We start from the raw sequence: 19,174 nt of genomic DNA, 5'->3' as shown, positions 1-19,174 counted from the left end.
TTTAAGCCTATGATATTATAATGACAAATTATATTACTACCATAAAGTTTGGGAAAGTTTTTCCAGCAGGCATATTTGGGGGCTTTGGTCTGGAAGGGCATTGAACCTTTGAACTTCTCCTCCTAGACTAGAGCCTCTCAATATGGCTATATGTCAGCTACTTTAGTAAGAGGAATAGGCTATGGGAGAAAGGAGTACAAGCACAATATTTTTCTGCATTTGATAACTCTAAGACAGGGTGTCAAACTCAATTTCACTGAGGGTCGCATAAGCATTGCGGTTGCCCTCGGGGGGCTGGGTGGGTGTGGCCTACTGGGTGGGTGTGGCTTACTGGGTGGGTGTGGCCTACCAGGTAGGCGTGGATGGAGTGGGTGTGGCCTACTGAGTGGGCATGGCCAGCTCTACATCGTTTGCATCAAGGGTGCTTGTGGGGGCCTGGGCAGGAGTGGGACAGATCTGAGGGTCTCTGGCAGAAGAGGGTGGGACTGGGGCAAGTGCCAAGGCATGGTCCATTTCTTCAGTCCTCACAAAGGGTGACATCTCCCCAGCATGCACCCAGGGGGCGGGGCTGACAGCAGGGGCTGGTTCTTCACTGGTTCTAGACACCACAAAATTGTACATTGGCTCCCGGCCGGCCTGGGCCAGGGCCAAGGCAGCGGGGGCCATTCCCTCACTGTTTCCAGGATGGCTTCTCAGGCCACATGAAACCACTTTGCGGGCCACATCCGGTATGTCTGCTCTAAGAGGATCTGTTCTGTCCAAGAAAACGTCACCAAGCTGAGACCATAGAACAAATGCTATTCTTGGGCAGAGCCTCAGAAACCACTTGGGAGTTCATGACAACTCTGGTCCTGACCCAAGTAATTTCTGACTCAAAATCAACCCATTAGGCCTGGTTTGTACCTTGGGGCAGTGGCAATGTTATTTAGAGTTGGGGAATGTTACTATCAATTCCTTGTCATGGACGGATTTTCCTTGCTTTTTTTCCTTCTCGATTATTCTGGTCACAGGGAAGCAGAGCCAATTTGAACAGTCTGCCTCAAGTACCCAATAGATTCTAATGAGTTCCAAAGGCAACTTGTAGTGCTCCTGGGGTTGTGGTGCATGATTCAACTGAGTCTCTAAATGCTGCTTGGAATGAAGGCAATTTTGGCCTTGGATCAGATTGTGCCTATGCAGTTTCTCCAGACACATAGATCCTAGAAGGCCCCAGGCTTTCAGAGGAGCGTTGGTGATGAAATAGCCTAAGAAAGCTCTACAGTGTCCCTGGAGGAAAACGAACAGTGAACTTGACCAAACATGGGTAAAATCTTTCTTAAGGATTGGCAATAAAAACAGTGAAACAATTATTTCTCCATCCCTATTGCATCTGCAGAGAGGTGGCCAGTAACCTCTTCCCTCCTAAGTAAGAAGGAGCCACAGGAACTCTTACAGGGCTTCCATGAAAACAATTATAGTTAAATGTCAGACAAAGTTGCTTAGTTTGTCTCAGAATTGGAATTTGGCTCTTCAGATCCCAGGGAATTGCCTGACGCAATTGGTGATCTGGGAAGAGTTTGAACTAGTTAGTCCTGATGAGGTAGATGAGGCAGACAAAATCTTTAGAGCTGTGAATTATGTTCTGGATTCCTGTCCCTCCTGGTTGATTAAGGTTTCCTGGGAAGTGACAGGTGATTGAGTCCATGAGGCTCTAGTAAATGCTTCTCTGTGGGAGGGGATGGTTCCATCCACCTTGAAGAAGATGGTTGTCTGTATCCTTAAGAGATCATTGCTGAACACAAGTGAATCTGGATAACTTTTATTCAATGTTCAATCTTCCTTTTTTTAGGAAGGTCATTGAGAATTGGTTGGCTTAAACTCCAAAGATCTCTGGAAGATGTAGATGATTTGAACTCTTTTCAGTCAGGATTCAGGCCTGATTACAGTGCTAAAACAATATTGATTGTGCTTATTGATGATCTCTTGGAGGCTCAGTATGGAAAAGTGCATCCATCCTGGCCACCCTTGATCTCTCAATGGCATTTGGTCACAGATCATGGTGTCCTTCTATGCTGGTTTAGGGTATTGGAAGTCATCATAGTATGATGATTTTACTCCTTTCTTTATAGCTACTTCCAGTTGGTGTTAGGAGGGTGGGGAGAGTTAACACAAAGCTCTGCTTTGTGAAGTGCCTCAGGGCTCTGCATTCTCTCCACCCCTATTTAACATCTGCAGGAAGCTGGTATCATCCACGGGCATAGGGTGCCATATCATCAGTATGCTAATAATACCCCATTACAACCCCATCCTGAGCCAACCAAGCAATGTTGTCAAGATCCTTTCCTGATGCCTGGAGACTGTAAAGGTCTGGGTGGGGGTTTAGTTTTAAGTCCCCCCCTGCATTGTCAGTTCCCGATATTTTTCATCTTTAACTCTGTCAGAGGTGCACTTCCCCAATCAGTGTGCAATTTTGGATTCCTACTGGACTTGAAGTGCCTCTCAGAGCAGATAGCAGCTGTAACTAGGGGGACCTTTGCACAGTTTCATACATCAATTGCACTCATTTCTGGACTGAAAGGTCTTGCTCATAGTGACTCATATCTTAATTACTTTCTGTTTGGATTATTATCACTTGCTGTACATGGGGCTGCACTTGAACAGGATCTGGAAGCTGAGCTGCTCCAGGAAGCAGCAGTGTGGGATGTCTTTGGCATTTCTTGTTAAGCTGTACTGGATTCCAGTAGGCTTTCTGGTGTGATGCAAGGTGCTAATTATCATTCATAAAGCCCTACATGATATGAGGCCAGGCTCTCCCACTGTCTCTACTTGGCTGTCTCTGCTATGCCCATAGAACAGTGGTTCTCAACCTGTGGGTCGGGACCCCATTTGGGGTCGAATGACCATTTCACGGGGGTCGCCAAACCACGCTGTCCGCCATTTTTTTCCCTTTTCCCTAGCTGTCCTACTCCCTCTTATTGGTGGCCACACCCACTTGGGGGTCACCACAACATGGGGAACTGTATTATGGGGTCACGGCATTCGAAAGGTTGAGAACCACTGCCATAGAAGGTGTATGCTCTTATGATGTGATTGGGATCATTGTTAGCTTCAGATGGGGAGAGACCATTGTATGGTGTGCAGATGCAGGGCAGCACAGAGCTGCGGAATCCCTTTTTGCACTCTCTGAAGCTCTTTCTCACAGTGACAATCTTCCATTATCTTGTGATGGGACATATGGAAAACTGTGGCATAAGATCTATGCTAAATGTAGCAAACTTAAAAAATAACCATCTCCTCATGTTCATCCCAAATGTAGACCTCCCCTTCCCCTCTGAAAACTGCTCTTGTCTATGGACATCACCCTTTTCGCTATTGCATTAGCATTCCACCCAGTGAGGATCTTCATCCCCTGACCCATGTTATATACAGGCCCCCAGCCACCAAATCATTTCCTGTCTTCTGCTAAGAAACCACCTGAAAGGATGCCTTAGCTAGCACATTTGCCCATTTTGCCTAACATTGTCTCTGCCAAGGACTGAACTTGGAGCTTTCCACATACAGTTCCACATATACTCCCCTTCCAGGTTTATGGACCCTCTGGTGGCATTGTCTAATTCTACAAAGATTGTTTTAAAGTATTGACTACAAACAATATACCCTATAAAAGCTTTCCCCAACCAGACACAACCTGGATATTTCAAACTACTGCTTCCCCTGTAGGCGATGACCTGGCACTTAATAGTATCCAATCTAAATAGGTTCTGATTTGACTGAGACAATAGTTGCTAAAGTTTCCCAACTTGAGTGGTCAATTGTTTACACCTTTTAAATACTTGCTGATATATATATTACAATCTCTCTATGTTTATCCTTCAAAATGTTTGGTGGTTGAGCGTTGCTTCAGTGCAACAATTGCTCACCATCCAAATCTAAAAAGCAGGAGGGTCACTTAATCACCCCATAGGCCAGTGGTTCTCAACCTTTCTAATGCTGCGATCCCATAATACAGTTCCCCATGTTGTGGTGACCCCCAACCACTTATACATCACCGGGTGCCAGGGGCGTGGCCAAAGAAAAGGGGGAAAAATGGTGGACAGCCTTGTTTGGCGACCCCCGTGAAATGGTCGTTCGACCCCAAATGGGGTCCCGACCCACAGGTTGAGAACCACTGCCATAGGCTATCCCATGGTTGAGCAGAAAAGTGGAGAATATGGTCCACTTTTGGACTGGACATACCTTATGGTCACCAGTGAGGCAGTCAATCTCAACTTCAGAACATGATGCACCAAAAATAAAATACGGAAATGCGTGACCTTCTCCTTTCTCCCAGTCCATATTGACAACATATCCCCTGATGGAAAAGGGGAAAAAATGAGAGTGTTTTCTTTAGATGTCTTTTCAAATAGACATGCACAAAACATGTGAAAGAACCAAAGATATTCCGAAAGAAATTTAAAAAAGGATCTGTGGTGAGATGAAGAAGGTCCCCTGTTTTAGTAGAAAATAACAAAATGGAAATTGATTGCTAGAGAGAAAAACGAATGACAGTAGTCATTCCTGCTGTATCTAATTAAGGGGTTCAAATGATACCTAGAATTTGCTGGGGTAACTTCTGAACTACCTGAGTTTGTGACTCAAATAAATATTACTCACAGCTTTTGTCAAACATTCTGTTGCACTGTTCCAAAATGATAGTCTCTCTTTGAGTCTGTCAGTAACTTTTCCCAATCCCAATTCCAACATATTTTTTGAACTTCATCTGTTGGCTTATTGTAAAACATTCACATTGAAAAAGACAACACCAGAAAGAAATCCTTCCCTTATATTTCTCTGTACCTTTCCAGAAATTAAAGCACTATCAACTTTTCCTTAAGTGAGGATAAAATATATACAGGCATTACATTTTCTGACCTCATTATCACTCCCAATCATGGTCACTTGTGCATCACTGCCCAATGATTATTTTTGTAATTAATCTGATTATGCATGTGCAGGGTGTGGTAAGCAAGGTAATAGGTTGATTCATCGCTTCATCTTCAGCATGGATCTGTTCTGTCCATATTCATGTCATAAGCACCAGCAAAGCTAACTGAAGGGTGCTTCAGATTTGAAAGAATTTGCCAGTAAAAAGCCCAGGGGACACAACTGCCAAAAGTAATGCAATTTTGGGGGAGGTTCTTTTCATGATCCCATGGATCTGTAACTGGATTAAAGTTCTTAAGAGTTCTATTGGCTGATTATTCTAATGCTGTTGTGCAATTGAACGTTGTCTGAATATACTTGACCATCAACTCTTTTCACCTTCAGCAGAGAAGGTCAGATAGAAACATCTGTATGTCACATTGTATTGCACAGGTAGACATGAAGCAGGGCTGTTTGCATGCAAAAGAAGTGTGGTTGCTTGACAATGTAAAGAACAATGGATTTGTAACTGATTGACCAACTGCACTCAACGTGTAGTCCTTAATGAAACTGCATCTACATGGAGGGAAGTATGTAGTGGGGTACCCCAAGGCTCTATCTTAGGCCCGGTACTCTTCAATATCTTCACCAATGATTAATTTTAGATGGGGGGAAAGAAGGGGAATGAAGCAGAACTCATCAAATTTGCAGACGACACCAAGCTGGCAGGAATAGCCAATGCTCCAGAAGATAGGCTCAAGATACAGAAGATCTTGACAGATTTGAACATTGGACCCTATCTAACAAAATGAAATTCAATGGTGAGAAAAGCAAAGTTCTACATTTAGACAAGAAAAGACAAATGCTCAGGTATAGAATAGATGGAACCTGGCTCAATAGTAGTAACTGTGCAAAGGATCTTGGAGTCCTAGTGGACAATCATTTAAATATGAGCCAGCAATATGCTCCCCAAAAAGCCAACGTAGTCCTAGGCCGCATTAACAGGAGGATAGAATCAAGATCATGCAAAGTACCGTATATTCCGGCGTATAAGACGACTTTTGAGAACGATGAAACAGCCTCCGAACTCAGGGGTCGTCTTATACGCCGAGTCATAACATTTATTTATTTATTTATTATTTCCGGCGTATAAGATGACGTTCTAGGCATGCGACTCGGTGTCGATCATCTTATACGCCGGAAATGACGTCATTTCCGGCATATAAGATGATCGACACCAAGTCGCATGCCTAGAAAGTCATCTTATACGCCGGAAATAACGTTATAAACTACGTTTATTTCTGGCGTATAAGATGACTTTCTAGGCATGCGACTCGGTGTCGATCATCTTATACGCCGGAAATGACGTTATTTCCGGCGTATAAGATGATCGACACCGAGTCGCATGCCTAGAAAGTCATCTTATACGCCGGAAATAACGTTATAAACTACGTTTATTTCTGGCGTATAAGATGACTTTCTAGGCATGCAACTCGGTGTCGATCATCTTATACGCCGGAAATGACGTTATTTCCGGCGTATAAGATGATCGACACCGAGTCGCATGCCTAGAAAGTCATCTTATACGCCGGAAATGACGTCATTTCCGGCGTATAAGATGATCGATGCCGAGTCGCATGCCTAGAAAGTCGTCTTATATGCGACTCGGCGTCGATCGTCTTGCGACCCGGCGTCGAACTCGGGGGTCGTCTTATACGCCGGGTCGCCTAATACGCCGGAATATACGGTATTAATACCACTTTATAATGCCTTGGTAAGACTATACTTGGAATATTGCATCCAGTTTTGGTCACCGCAATATAAAAAAAGATGTTGAGACCCTAGAAAGAGTGCAGAGAAGAGCAACAAACATAATTAGGGGGCTGGAGGCTAAAACATATGAAGAACGGTTGCAGGTATGTCTGGTTTAATGAAAAGAAGGACTTAGTGACATGACAGCAGTGTTCCAATATCTAAGTGGCTGCCACAAAGAAGGTCAACTTATTTTCCAAAGCACCTGAAGGAAGGACAAGAAGCAATGGCTGGAAATTAATTAAGGAGAGAACCAACCTAGAACTAAAGAGAAATCACCTGACAGTGGAATGACTTGCCTCCAGAAGTTGTGGGTGCTCCAACACTGGAGATTTTAAAGAAGAAATTGGACAACTATTTATCTAAAATGATATAGGATTTTCTGCTTGAGTAGGGGGCTGGATTGGAAGACCTCCAAGGTCCCTTCCAATTCTGTTATTCTTTTATTCTGTTAACTTCCATGCAAAGAAATATACCTATACCATGCCTGTGCAAATTAGAAGGCTCACCAACACTGGAGTCTATGGTAGCTCTTCAGGAAGACAATAGCAGAATGGCAGCTAATAAAGGTGATTAGAGGGGATTTGAAAGATTATGCCCTGAAGTGGCCCATAAGTTCCTTTCTCATACTGAGTGGTGAAGAATGATACATTTTACATACCTTGTGGCTGTTGAGTATTATTAGTTTAAGGGAGGAAACATATGTTAGCACTGGTATAGCTAAGGGTTGCTTATGAATGCATTACTCGCTAAGAGGCTGGCATGAGATAAAAACAACTTCATATGGACCCAGCAGAAAAAAAATATGTGGCTTACATTCAAATGGAGGGAAGGGTCTTCCTAGTACTGGGCCTTTGAGAACAGTCACGTTGCTTTTGCCCTCCCAAGACCGCAATGATATTCAGCACGTGAAATTCCCATTAAGTCCCAACTTATCACTTTTGATATTGAAAATAAAGCCGTTTAGGAATTGGGAACAATTTGCTTACTTGAAGAAGCCAGTAGCAGAGAGGCTGATGCTTTCCTCGTGGGCAGCTTTAATCTGAAAATGGTAAATTGTTAAGTAACAATATTTGTAATACTGACAAAAATGCACTTTTGCACAAAACAAAACCAAAATGGGGGTCATTAAAGGTCAGCCTTCCTCCTCTGCGTAAGAGAGATGAGAAAAAGTCATGTTGAATTTGCTATTTGCTTGTTCATCTAGGATTACTTTCCCAGAAATATATCTTTGCTGACACTAAGCAACTTCACTGGTTCCACATCATGGAATTTTAGGACTGGACATTCTGTGTTTAGAAGATGCTTCTAGATAAATTTGCATGAAGCTGCCCCCTTGCCTCAAAGATTAATTTTAAGAGTGCTCCACACAGTTTCCACTTCTAATATTCTTGAATTTACTTATAGTTTCTTACTCTTTTTTATCTTGTCACAAAATGTTAATTAAAAAGAGAAAGGACTATCTCCAAAGGATGCTGAGTTGGTTATCTTATCTTATCCCAAGAGAGCCCATTGTGCACAGAGCACAATGTAAAGCTCAGATGTTACCAAAATGAGTTCATTGCTGAAATTAGATAACTTTATATATCCAAAGCTCAGTAGTACCAAGAAGCGCCATATATCAGCAATGCTCCCTGTTAGATAAATTTAGAATTGATGACTATTTTGACATAGTGTTCACTTTAACTAGTGTACTGCTTCTGTATTTATAGTTGAAGTTAATGTAACAGCTGTTCTCCTGAAGATGTGCTACTAGTAGGATTAAATTACAATTATTCTGTTTTAAAAATATAAATGATACCTACCCAGTCTTCCCACTTTCCTTTAGGATTTTTTTTAATGATTGGTTCAAGGCGCTTCCTTAGAATTTGACAAGCATTCTGTAGAAGATGATACCAAGAAAAAAAAAATTAGCCCCAAAGAATATACTTTATTGTTAAGACGTTATCCAGATTTAAAAGGCACATTTAATTATTGCATGATGGGATTGTCATTTTTTTTTTTGCAAGAGTTGGGGCATTTTTAATGTTCACGTTCGTGACATGAATAATCGAAGGACTGTTTCTTAACTGAAACTACAATTTTGTTCGAAATTCTTCTAGCATCACAGATGCTCATATGCCAAAATGCAATGTACAAGAATACAACACTGCCTCGCTAACTGCACATTATAACAGTAAATGTGAGTACTGTTATGAGGAAAGAAATAATAAGGCTGTATAATTATTTTTGAAAGCAAACGTAGCTGGTCTTCAATTGCTTTTCTGCAACTAGACAATAACACAGAGCAGCGGAATGAAGATGCTATTTTACACTGAGTCAGAATGAATTTCTCCGGCCCAGTATTGTCTATTACATTTTTCTCAAGCAGATCCCCAAGCAGATTCTTTCATTCCCAAACTTTTCTGTCAGCTTTCTGCAATCCGTAGCCCAGATTGTTTGGATATTGCAGGCATTATAGCTCAATCCCTTTGGAAAGGAGAAATATGCTCTATTTAGTGAAAACTACTCTATTTTGTTTATTAATAATGCTCTAGAATCTTAAATATTCGATCAGATAATATCTGATCCTTTTATTAAGACACTAAAGCAGTGTTTCTCAGCCTTGACAATTTTAAGGCATGTGGACTTCAACTCCCAGAATTCCACAGCCAGCATTGCTGGCTGTGGAATTCTGGGAATTGAAGTCCACATGCCTTAAAATTGTCAAGGTTGAGAAACACTGCACTAAAGCATGAATTTGAGACCTCCTGCACCCCAACTGGCTAAAAACAGGCAGTGGAAGCATGGAAATATATTTATTAAGTTCATATATTGCAGTAAGTCATCAATTGGTATGATCTATAAAATCACAATTACTTTTTTGTATTTGCAGTTCTATGTTGGTGATGTTTTGAATTAGCGCAAAAGAGACACTGGTTTTTGCTCATTCTTAGACATGGAAACTGACTGGGTAATTTTAGACCAAGCACTTTCAGCCCAACCTACTTCATAGACATAGAGCATTGTTACTGTAAAAAAAATAAAATAAAAGGGTGGAGCATTATGTGGCCACATAGATATCCTGAAGTAAAGATAGAATGTAAATCTAATAAACCTCTTCTCACCCTGTTCCCCTCTAGATACTGCCTGAGTTCACACGTGTCAAAATCAAATAAATCACTTATGCTTCAGTGTGATGTGTGAACTCAGTTTCTGTGTCAGGGCAGAAGAAACTTCCACTATGATTGTAATATAGCTGTTAAAACAGAAGGATCTTTTTTAGAAAAAGGTGGCAACTTCTGGCAGTGCCCATCTTTTAAAACCAAAGATGTAAACAATTTAATGGGACATCAAACTATTTCTTTTAAGACAAATGTTCTATATCAGGTTGGAACATTTTCCCATCTAGTTCATCACTGCCTACTCATACAGCAGGAAGCCTCTAGAGCAGGGGTGTCAAACTCAATTTCACTGATTCTTAAAGTAGCTTATCTGGCAGAAATGGCAAAGATTTCGGCTTTCTTAAAGCAACAAACGCAAGAGAAGTTTTTTGCTGTTTGGGATAAATGGATAAAATTTATACAATTTAGATTGGGTATACAAAAATATTATATAGTTTTTTCATAAGTTTTATTTTCATATATATTATAGATAATTTTTTTATATATATAAATATAAAGTTTTTAATTTAATTTTTATTTTTATTTTTTAAGCCTATATTCTGCTCTGGGAAGCTCGGGGGGGGGGAAGGGAGGGTTTTTTGTTTTTTTTTTGGGAGGGCTGGGGGATGGGGTTTTTTTTTTTTATTTAATATATGTATTGTTTAGTTTTATTTTTCTGTATATGTTGCCTCTTGTTTTGTATTATTTTTCCTTTTTTGTAAAATTTATAAAACTTTCAATTAAAAAAAAAAAAAAAAAAAACTCAATTTCACTGAGGGCCGCATCAGCATCGTGGTTGCCTGGGGCCGGGTGGGTGTGGCCAGAGTGGATGCAGCCTACTGGGTGGGCGTGGATGGAGTGGGTGTGGCCTATTGGGTGGGCGTGCCCAGTTCTACATCATTCGCATCAAGGGTGCCTATGGGGGCCTGGGCAGGAGTGGGACAGATCTGAGGGTCTCTGGTAGAATGGGGTGGGACCGGGGCAAGTGCCAAGATGGCCACCACAAAATTGTACATTGGCTCCTAGCTGGCCTGGGCCAGGGCCAAGGTAGCGGGGGCTGTTCCCTCACTGTTTCCAGGATGGCTTTGCGGGCCACATGAAACCACTTTGCGGGCTGCATCCGGCCCCCAGGCTTTGTGTTTGACATGTCTGCTCTAGAGGCATAAGTCTTTCCCTTCACTAACTGATCCTTTAACTGCAATGCTCTATCGCTGAGCATCTCCCTATCTTTCAAATCTAGCAACAGCTGGAAAAAAGAAAGGAAGGCTCTCATTCCCCAAAAGGTAGGTTTTAATGTCAGAAGCATTAAGTTCCATCACATTTCAAAATAATTGAAAAGAACACCACCAGTTATGCAACTAACCTGGACTGCTTTCCCATTGACATCTGCACCAATTGATCCCGCTGTAGCAATTGCATTCGGTATTGTGACTGTAGTTCTTTCATAATGGTGTATATAAGATAGTGGTATCTTTAATTCATGGCTAGCCACCTTTTGGTTTTAAAAAAGAAAAATACTAGCATTTGTCATCTCCCTGGAGTTACAACCCAAAATGCAATTACAATTACTACTACAGGGAAAGTTTTGTTTAAATAATGTATTATTATAAGACATAAGTACAGGCAGTCCTCATGACAGCAGTTGGGACTGGAATTTCAGTTGCTAAACATGTGGTCATAAAGTGTGACCTCTCATTGCTTAGCAATGGCAATCTTGGTAGTCCTCACTGCCATCCATTAGTGGCGAACCCTGCAGGTTGTTAAGAGAGAACCTCATGTGACTGTGACATGGGAAGAGGTCCTCAAAACCAAATCCCAGGCAAGCAAGATGACAGGGAAGAGCTACAGGTGGGTGCTATGGAGTACGAATGGGTGGATGCCATGGAGTTTAGCAAGCCATTGCCATGGACAGAAGTCACAGAGTGCAGGTGATTTGGAGGGGGCCATAGAATGTAAACGGGCCGCAGGGAGATGCTATGGAGTGCAGGCAGGCGAGTGCTATGGAGTATGAGATCTTTATGCCACCTGTGGGATCCTCTGAAAAAAAGGGTCAAGAGCAAAAGCAGCTTGCAGGGACAACTTGTGCCCTTCTGCCGCAGAGTGCAAAGAGATGTTGCAGACAGGCATTAAGGAGTGTGGCCTGGTGGGTGCTATGGATAGGTACAATATCCCCATGCCAGCTGCATGGGGGATTCTCTGGAAAAAAGGAGGCAGAAGCAGGAGGGCCTTATAAGACCAGCTTGTGGTCTCCTGTCAGCTTTCCCATTGATTTTGGTTGTGGGAAGCAGGCAGGGAAGGCCACCAATGGCGATCATGTGACCATGGGACACTGCAACCATTGCACTTTTGAGCCAGTTGCCAAACACCCAACTTGTAGTCATGTGACCATAAGGACACTGCAACAGTTGCAACTTAGAACACTGGTCATAAACTCCTCTAATTCAACACCTTTGTAACTTTGAATGGTCACCAAACAAACAGCCGTAACCTGAGAACCACCTGTAATACTTTATATTATTTCAGTACAACAACATCTATACAGCAATGACTAGAGATTATTGACACTCTAATGTTTAGATAACCTAAACATTTAAAGATAGAAAAAAAGAAAAATCATAGTGTTAACTATTATTTGAAATATGGATGTTAATAAGCGTAGGTTCCTTACATTTTACATCCATAGTAAATATAGCATTAAAAACAACTGCAAATTACATCAGATTTTTATTGTACAATAAAGGTTTCTGTCTTAAGCTAGATATTTAACACTGTTACTGTTAGTATTGTTACTTATGGTTTGTGCATGTTACAGGAAAAAACAGACAAAACAAAATAAATAGGAATAATGTTTTAAAATAGGAAAAAAAAATAAGGCTATTTGGTTTCTAATTTCTCTTTTTGTGCCTCTACAAATTTGCAGTGTTTATAACATTTAGCCCCTCTTAGAAGTCAAACTCTAAGAATTTACATTTGCCAAGCTGCATAATATATTCCGTGCAGGGCTTTTTTTCTCATAGAACGCCCAGAACGGAGTTCCGGCACCTTTTTTGGATGGAACCTTGTAGGGTAGCCAAGGCAGGTTGTATGATGTGTGTGTGTTCTGGAACCATTTTTTTTTTTTAGAAAAAAAGCACTGATTCTGTGTAAGGGAACCATTTTCGCTTAAGTTTAGTTAACCTTCTATTGTGAATATGTACTATTAATTTTGCCATTGCTGCATATTCCCCAACCTTGGAGACAATATTTGATTGTCTGATCTGACAACCAGATATTGTCAGAATTGAATCTTTCTTCCAGTGTTGAGCAAAATTTATTCTTACTGCTGTAAGCATGTACAGTATATCTCAGTAAATTATGATATTTCTTGTTAATGTTTTCTGGGGTTATTGTACACCCAGTAAGAAAAAATATAATGTGACTTCCAGTTCTGGTACACGGCGATGCCGGTCATGTCTAGAGACTTGTCTCCATACTGGCCGGTTTTCTTCACCGGTAGACTCCTTAGTGGGTCAAAAGTTGTCCTGGAGGGGCGACCACTGAGGAGGAGGCTTGCTGGTGACTATGGGAGGGTGGCAGCTTCTCTCGTGGCTCAATCTATCTCCTTGGGGCCGACGGAACAAAGATCGTCCTGCAAGTTGGCCGATTACCCTGCTGCACCAGCCGAAAGTCACAACTACATCTAAATGTAATAGACCCACCGTGGATGATCTGGGTGAGACCCCTTCTGCTCCTCTCTTCACCCTATTCTGTTGGGGTTTTTTTGCCTGTAAAAGCTTTGTTGGAATTATTTCCCTGTCTTGAAAAAGCAGCTTTTGTATGCGTGGGAAGAAAGGCGCTGAACAAAAGGATAGAACAAAAAATTTAAAGACTACACTTTATTCTCATTTACTTTGGGGTACAGAAAAAACTCTTTTTTAAGAGCTGTACTATTATTTTACACTGGAAGATTATTTCTTTTTCCATCTTTTCCTTTAAAAGATAGAAAAAAGGGGGGGAAATGGTGTCTGGAAAAGATTTTTTAATCTACTGAGGACATCTAGTGGCGAACAGTTAAATTGCAACTGCTGATTATTGTTTGGAGGTGAGATGGACTTGACCTTCAAACTACTCTTGAAGAGAAAAGATAAGCTGATGCAGTTTTCGGAATTGTGGGGGTGGATATTGCTTAACTTTTATTAATTACAGCCTCTACTAAAAGAAAAAAGGGATTCTCTTCAACTACTATTAAAATGGAGAAACCTTATTCACAATTAAACTGTAAACGTATATTGGAAAAGATTTATGAGGCTACTGAAGAAATATGTTCTGTGTTTGTGTTGTACCAAAGTAAGAATTTATATCTGTGCCCTAACAAACAGTATTGGTGGTGGTGAGGGCGGAAATGTTAGGTAATTTGATACAAACAAACAGTGGAACATTCATGCACATTTATTTCTGGACAATAAATATATTGTAAACCATATGCATTTATAGTCGCCACCCCCAGCTACTGCCTGTCAAATGAATTGGACATGCTGGAGAGAAATGATGGAGGTTGTAATTCAACACATGGAAAGGACACCCAATTTGGAAAGATGGCTTTATGCAAGTTATGAATATTAGATATTTTTAAATCTTAATTACCTGTAACATCTTGGTATAAAGTCCTTGTCCCATTTCAGATCCACCATGGGATAGTAGTACTGACCCATCTACATAAATATGAACCAGAGCAGCAGCCTACAAAAATAGAAAATTATTTATTTACTTATTTAACAAAAGTTAGTTTTACTCTTTTAAATTAAATTTTGTTATACAGAAATAATGTGGAGAATTGTCCTAGGAACAAAGTTTTCTTGATCATACCAGGTTTTTTAAAAAAAGGATAAAATGAGTGATAAAATCAGAGCATAATATTGTAGTATTGTATTACATGTTGCAAGTCTGTTTGGACATGGGAAACCATGAGTTCTAGTCCTCCCTTGAGTAAGAAAATCAGCTGGGTTGCTCTCTTTCAACCCTAGGTAGAAGGTGTTAGTAAACCATTTCCAAAATGTTGCCAAGAAAACTGCATAGATCTGTCCTTGTAGTTAACAGGAATCATGGCTGACTCTTAAGATGGTTAACAATAACAAAGATTAAAGAAAGAACTCTGTAAAATGATGAGATACAGATTGCACGTTGGTAGGTGAGGTCTGATGGAAAACCTCTGCTTTATTTGGACAGTGAAGTAAACATTGCTCTGCTTTGGATCTCCAGTAGATCAGTTTACTATTTGTCTATTTAATGTTATGACTTTGTTCAAAATTACAATGCAGGTAGTCTTCTACTTATGACTGTTTATTTAATGACAATTCAAAATTATTACAGTATCAGAAAAAGTGCCCACAGAGAGGATGAGGGTTGAAGCTGGAACCTGCTCTTTAAGTCACCAAAATGATTTCTATAAGATTTATCTTTCAATATGACATGGGACTGATCAATTATTCAAGATTTGTCAAATAATTAAAATTTCTGAATATTGAAAAATAATCCTTATTACAACTGTATAATGAAGGTAATATTGTTCCTAAACAAATGATAAGTTTATTACATACATACATACATACACACACACACACACATACAAGTTTATTACATACACACACACACACATATCCCTTCAAAACTGCTGTTCCCTTGCAGTTATTATTTTACTTTTTGGGAGGATCACATTCTGAAAAATGAACATCTTGCCTGGTGGTAAAATGTGACATTATATCCAACTGAAAACAACATGGGGATGATTGCAATTCCTTTCTTCTTCCAGTAACTTTGTTTATTAAATTCCTCAGCAGCTTCTTTTCTGATGTAGTAATCAGATTTCTTCAAGCATTCTTTCCAACATGTTAGCAGATTTCTGGCATCCACTTTTTCTTTGAAGGGCATTTCAGATACTGTTTTGTATAAATTCATCTCCCTGACCTTTAGCAGAGACACAGAAAATACTTTTAATTGCTTCATATGTTTAACAAATCATTTAAAACTTGGCATGTGTATTTATATATTCTGCATTAATAACAATTGCCATGCCTTTAGTATGCTAAAAAAAAAAAAAAAATCACTGCAGTCCAAAGATGCAGTCCAGAGCAGCCATCTGTTCTTTGAGCAGGAAATGAAAGTCCAGGAAGACCATCAGATTATGCCCCAGTTCCAAATGGGTCAATGCATAGTGCAAGCCCATTCAGGACCAGAGGGGATGTTTCCTGGAACTGGGCAATCCAAGAGTCACAGCCAGTCTTGCTAGTGCTCAGTTTGAGCCTGTCCTTTCCATCCAAACCTCCACTATCTCCAGGGATAGGAAAAGATCTTGACAGCATTGCTTGGTTGGCCAGGGTCCATATGTACAGCTGAATATAATCACTATACTGATGATTCCTACCCTAAACCTCTCTTGCTGTAGATATTAAACAAGAGCAGCAACAAGGTCAAACTCTGTGGCACCCCACAAATCAGGAGCTTTAGACTTGACTCTCCTCCCATCCCCACCTTATTATTATTCAGGCTCTTTTCTGTCTGTGTTCATGATACATTATTTTGAGTCTGAAATACTTCTGTTCAGAGTATTCTGTACAACAATAAGAATGCTATTTATTATGTTTCCTAAACATAATCATGTAAATCCCCCCCTTGACATTCGTGGCAAAGATAGGAGGAAAAGTACTGATGGTAAACAGCAAGGTTTGTATAAATTGAGCAGCATATTATAATAGAACATGCACATAATTTTCCTATGTATTCCTGTGGTAAATTTCCACCCTCCTCAAAGATACTAGCTATAGGGATGTCTCCAGTAGAAGTGACCATTGCCATGAAAATAGCAATAATTTTCATAACAGATTAATGGCCAACTTTGGAATGATCATTTAGTTAGAAAAATATAGTATGAAGAGAAATGTTAATGTATAGCATATTTCTTTCTCCCTTCACAGTTATGGTCAAGCAAACAAAATGTGTCCCACTGCCTCAATGCTTGGCCTATGTGGAGTGGGACAGAATAGTGCATGTACAGCGGTTCCTTTTCAGCTGATGATCTTCTCCTCCATTTTATTGGATTGGCATTAGTTCTAAATATGAGCTAGTATCCAAGTGCTCTGATAGAGCTGATGTTGTGCTGAATCTCTGAGTTTTTCACAATGCTTATGTCCCCAACTGAATATTTATCTGGGACACTGTGAGAAATGGAAATTGTTGCTATGGCAACATTTAGAGTACTGTCACATCAGCTGTTTTATAGCCATCCAAGTCCAATGACCAAAGAGGAGAGGCAGCAGAGACCACTTGCCCAAAGTCTCCACAAAGCAGAGACTGTCCTACAATCAGTGACTTAGAGTGATTAGTCTGTTCAAAAAGTCCCCAAAATTAGCACTCATGAGAGTGTTCTAGCAGCACTGCTTGAGGACAGTTAACCTTGTTAAGATACTGTAGACTGTTTCTTTATAGAAAGGTCACAGTTTGTTTCCACAATAAGTAACATAAACATCCTTTTGCTCTCAAAATGATGAATTATTCTAGAAGGAGTCTTAGTGGCTATAAACTAGAGAAAGCTAACTGTGCTTTAGATGCACAGAAGTATCTTTCTCAAGACCCATGTCAGAGATATCTGGAATGTTTTCTTGGGAAAATCCAAAATATAACTTAATGGAAGTTATATTGTGGCAACTCAGTTTTCACCATCAGGATGAGCATTTGTGTAAATACTTAAACTGGGACAGAAAGTCATCTCCCAAAGATGAACCATGGTATAGAAATAGTGCAATAATTAAAACAATAAATAAATCATGCAATTATTCAGCATGATTATTCAGCATGATGAGAGAAGTTTATTTTCAGTCTTATCTGATATTTGTTGTGACCTTGCACTGGGAAGTTGTGCTGTTTGAGATGGCATAGTGATGACAAAATGATACACTGAGATAAACAGTCAGTTCCCCTGTTGGTGCAAGGAAATTATCTCTGTGAGGTACAACAATAAAAATGTAGCTATCTAAATTTGAATCAAATATAAGGGAAACTTCCCCAGCGATATCAAAGAAGAGTCTGACAATGAAAGTTGTGGATTCTGGATCTTGGAGATTTTTAAGAAGAAGTTGGACAACCATCTCTCGTGGATGGTATAGGTGGTTAAACCAGAGGAACTTTGTGCTCCTTCCAATGCTATGAACCTTTGATTCTATGAAGTATTGTTTATCCAGGGCCTTAGAAGTTTTGCCCCTTCCAGCCAAGCTCTACAACTGGAAATAAATCTGGCTGGGAGAACAGGCTTAGGAGTATTTATTGGGGAAAATATTCTGGTTTCTCTTCAGATCTTATAAATCTTTTACCTTTTATTACCATAGAAGGGGTTCAGATCCTTCTCCTTTCTGTCAATTCTACTCTGCAAATGAAGACTGACATATCTTTGTAACATTTGCAAATGCCAAAGCAACATTGTGGCCTTACTCTAAATTACAGTAAAGGCTTCAACATGCCTTTTTTGCAATCCTTTATTTACCTTATCAGGTGGAAGATCAAAGCTGTCAGCCACAACTGCTATCCACATTTCCGCACTTAAGGCTGATTGTGCAAATCCAAACCCTCGAAATGCAGTATTTGATGGTAAATTTGTCTTGCAGGCCCATCCTTGACTTCGGAAGTTGGGGATATCATATGCATTACAACTTTTTAGTACCACATACTCTATTACCTAATGGATAAGAATAGATAATATACCTGTTAATTAACATATCTTATGGAATTACTCTCATATTTTAATTCTCAGGATGCTTGGGTTCCTGCTGTCACTATTTATCTTCTTTCTTTCTTTCTTTCTTTCTTTCTTTCTTTCTTTCTTTCTTTCTTTCTTTCTTTCTTTCTTTCTTTCTTTCTTTCTTTCTTTCTTTCTTTCTTTCTTTCTATCTTCTATCTTCCAAGAGGCTATCACCTGACATTCACCAGCTAACACCAGTGGGGAAAGAGAGTGGGCATTTATGCTATCATTTATCATATGGCACAGAGACATGATGACTACAGAATTCAGCCCACCCTCCCTTTTAAAAAAAACTTTAAGTATTAAAACATGGACATTCGATGTGAAAGGAACTGCAGTCATGGCAATACGACAGCTTCAACTATGATAAAAAAGAAAAATCTCAAATAATATAATATGCTGGCAGAACACAAAGTGAAGTTGGACTTCTACAAATGAAGAGCCTTCTCTATAAAACATAGATCACAGGATTATGTATACAAAATACATTCATAAATAGAGCACAAAATATGGATGAAGGTGGAAAATAAACACCCAGTTTATAATCAAATTCAAATCAGTTGTTATTGTG

General features: G+C 39.9%; 1 protein-coding gene across 1 annotated transcript in view; it reads right to left on the bottom strand.

The window, feature by feature from the left end:
- The window catches only part of AOX1 (aldehyde oxidase 1), a 71,998-nt gene that overhangs the window by 8,968 nt on the left and 43,856 nt on the right, over positions 1 to 19,174 (bottom strand). Inside the window, exons 25-31 of the mRNA XM_039353624.1 lie at positions 18,349 to 18,540; positions 15,552 to 15,779; positions 14,460 to 14,555; positions 11,200 to 11,328; positions 8,499 to 8,573; positions 7,683 to 7,735; positions 4,216 to 4,330 (exon numbers count right to left, since the gene is read on the bottom strand). Of these exons, the coding sequence (XP_039209558.1) occupies positions 4,216 to 4,330; positions 7,683 to 7,735; positions 8,499 to 8,573; positions 11,200 to 11,328; positions 14,460 to 14,555; positions 15,552 to 15,779; positions 18,349 to 18,540 (888 nt within the window). The remainder of the gene's footprint in view (positions 1 to 4,215; positions 4,331 to 7,682; positions 7,736 to 8,498; positions 8,574 to 11,199; positions 11,329 to 14,459; positions 14,556 to 15,551; positions 15,780 to 18,348; positions 18,541 to 19,174) is intronic.

Source organism: Crotalus tigris, unplaced genomic scaffold (genome assembly GCF_016545835.1).
Source record: "Crotalus tigris isolate CLP2741 ecotype Arizona unplaced genomic scaffold, ASM1654583v1 scf7180000017568.12009008, whole genome shotgun sequence".
NCBI lineage: Eukaryota > Metazoa > Chordata > Lepidosauria > Squamata > Viperidae > Crotalus > Crotalus tigris.
The sequence above is the reverse complement of the archived record's forward strand: the minus strand, read 5'-3'. Positions and strand labels throughout refer to the sequence as shown.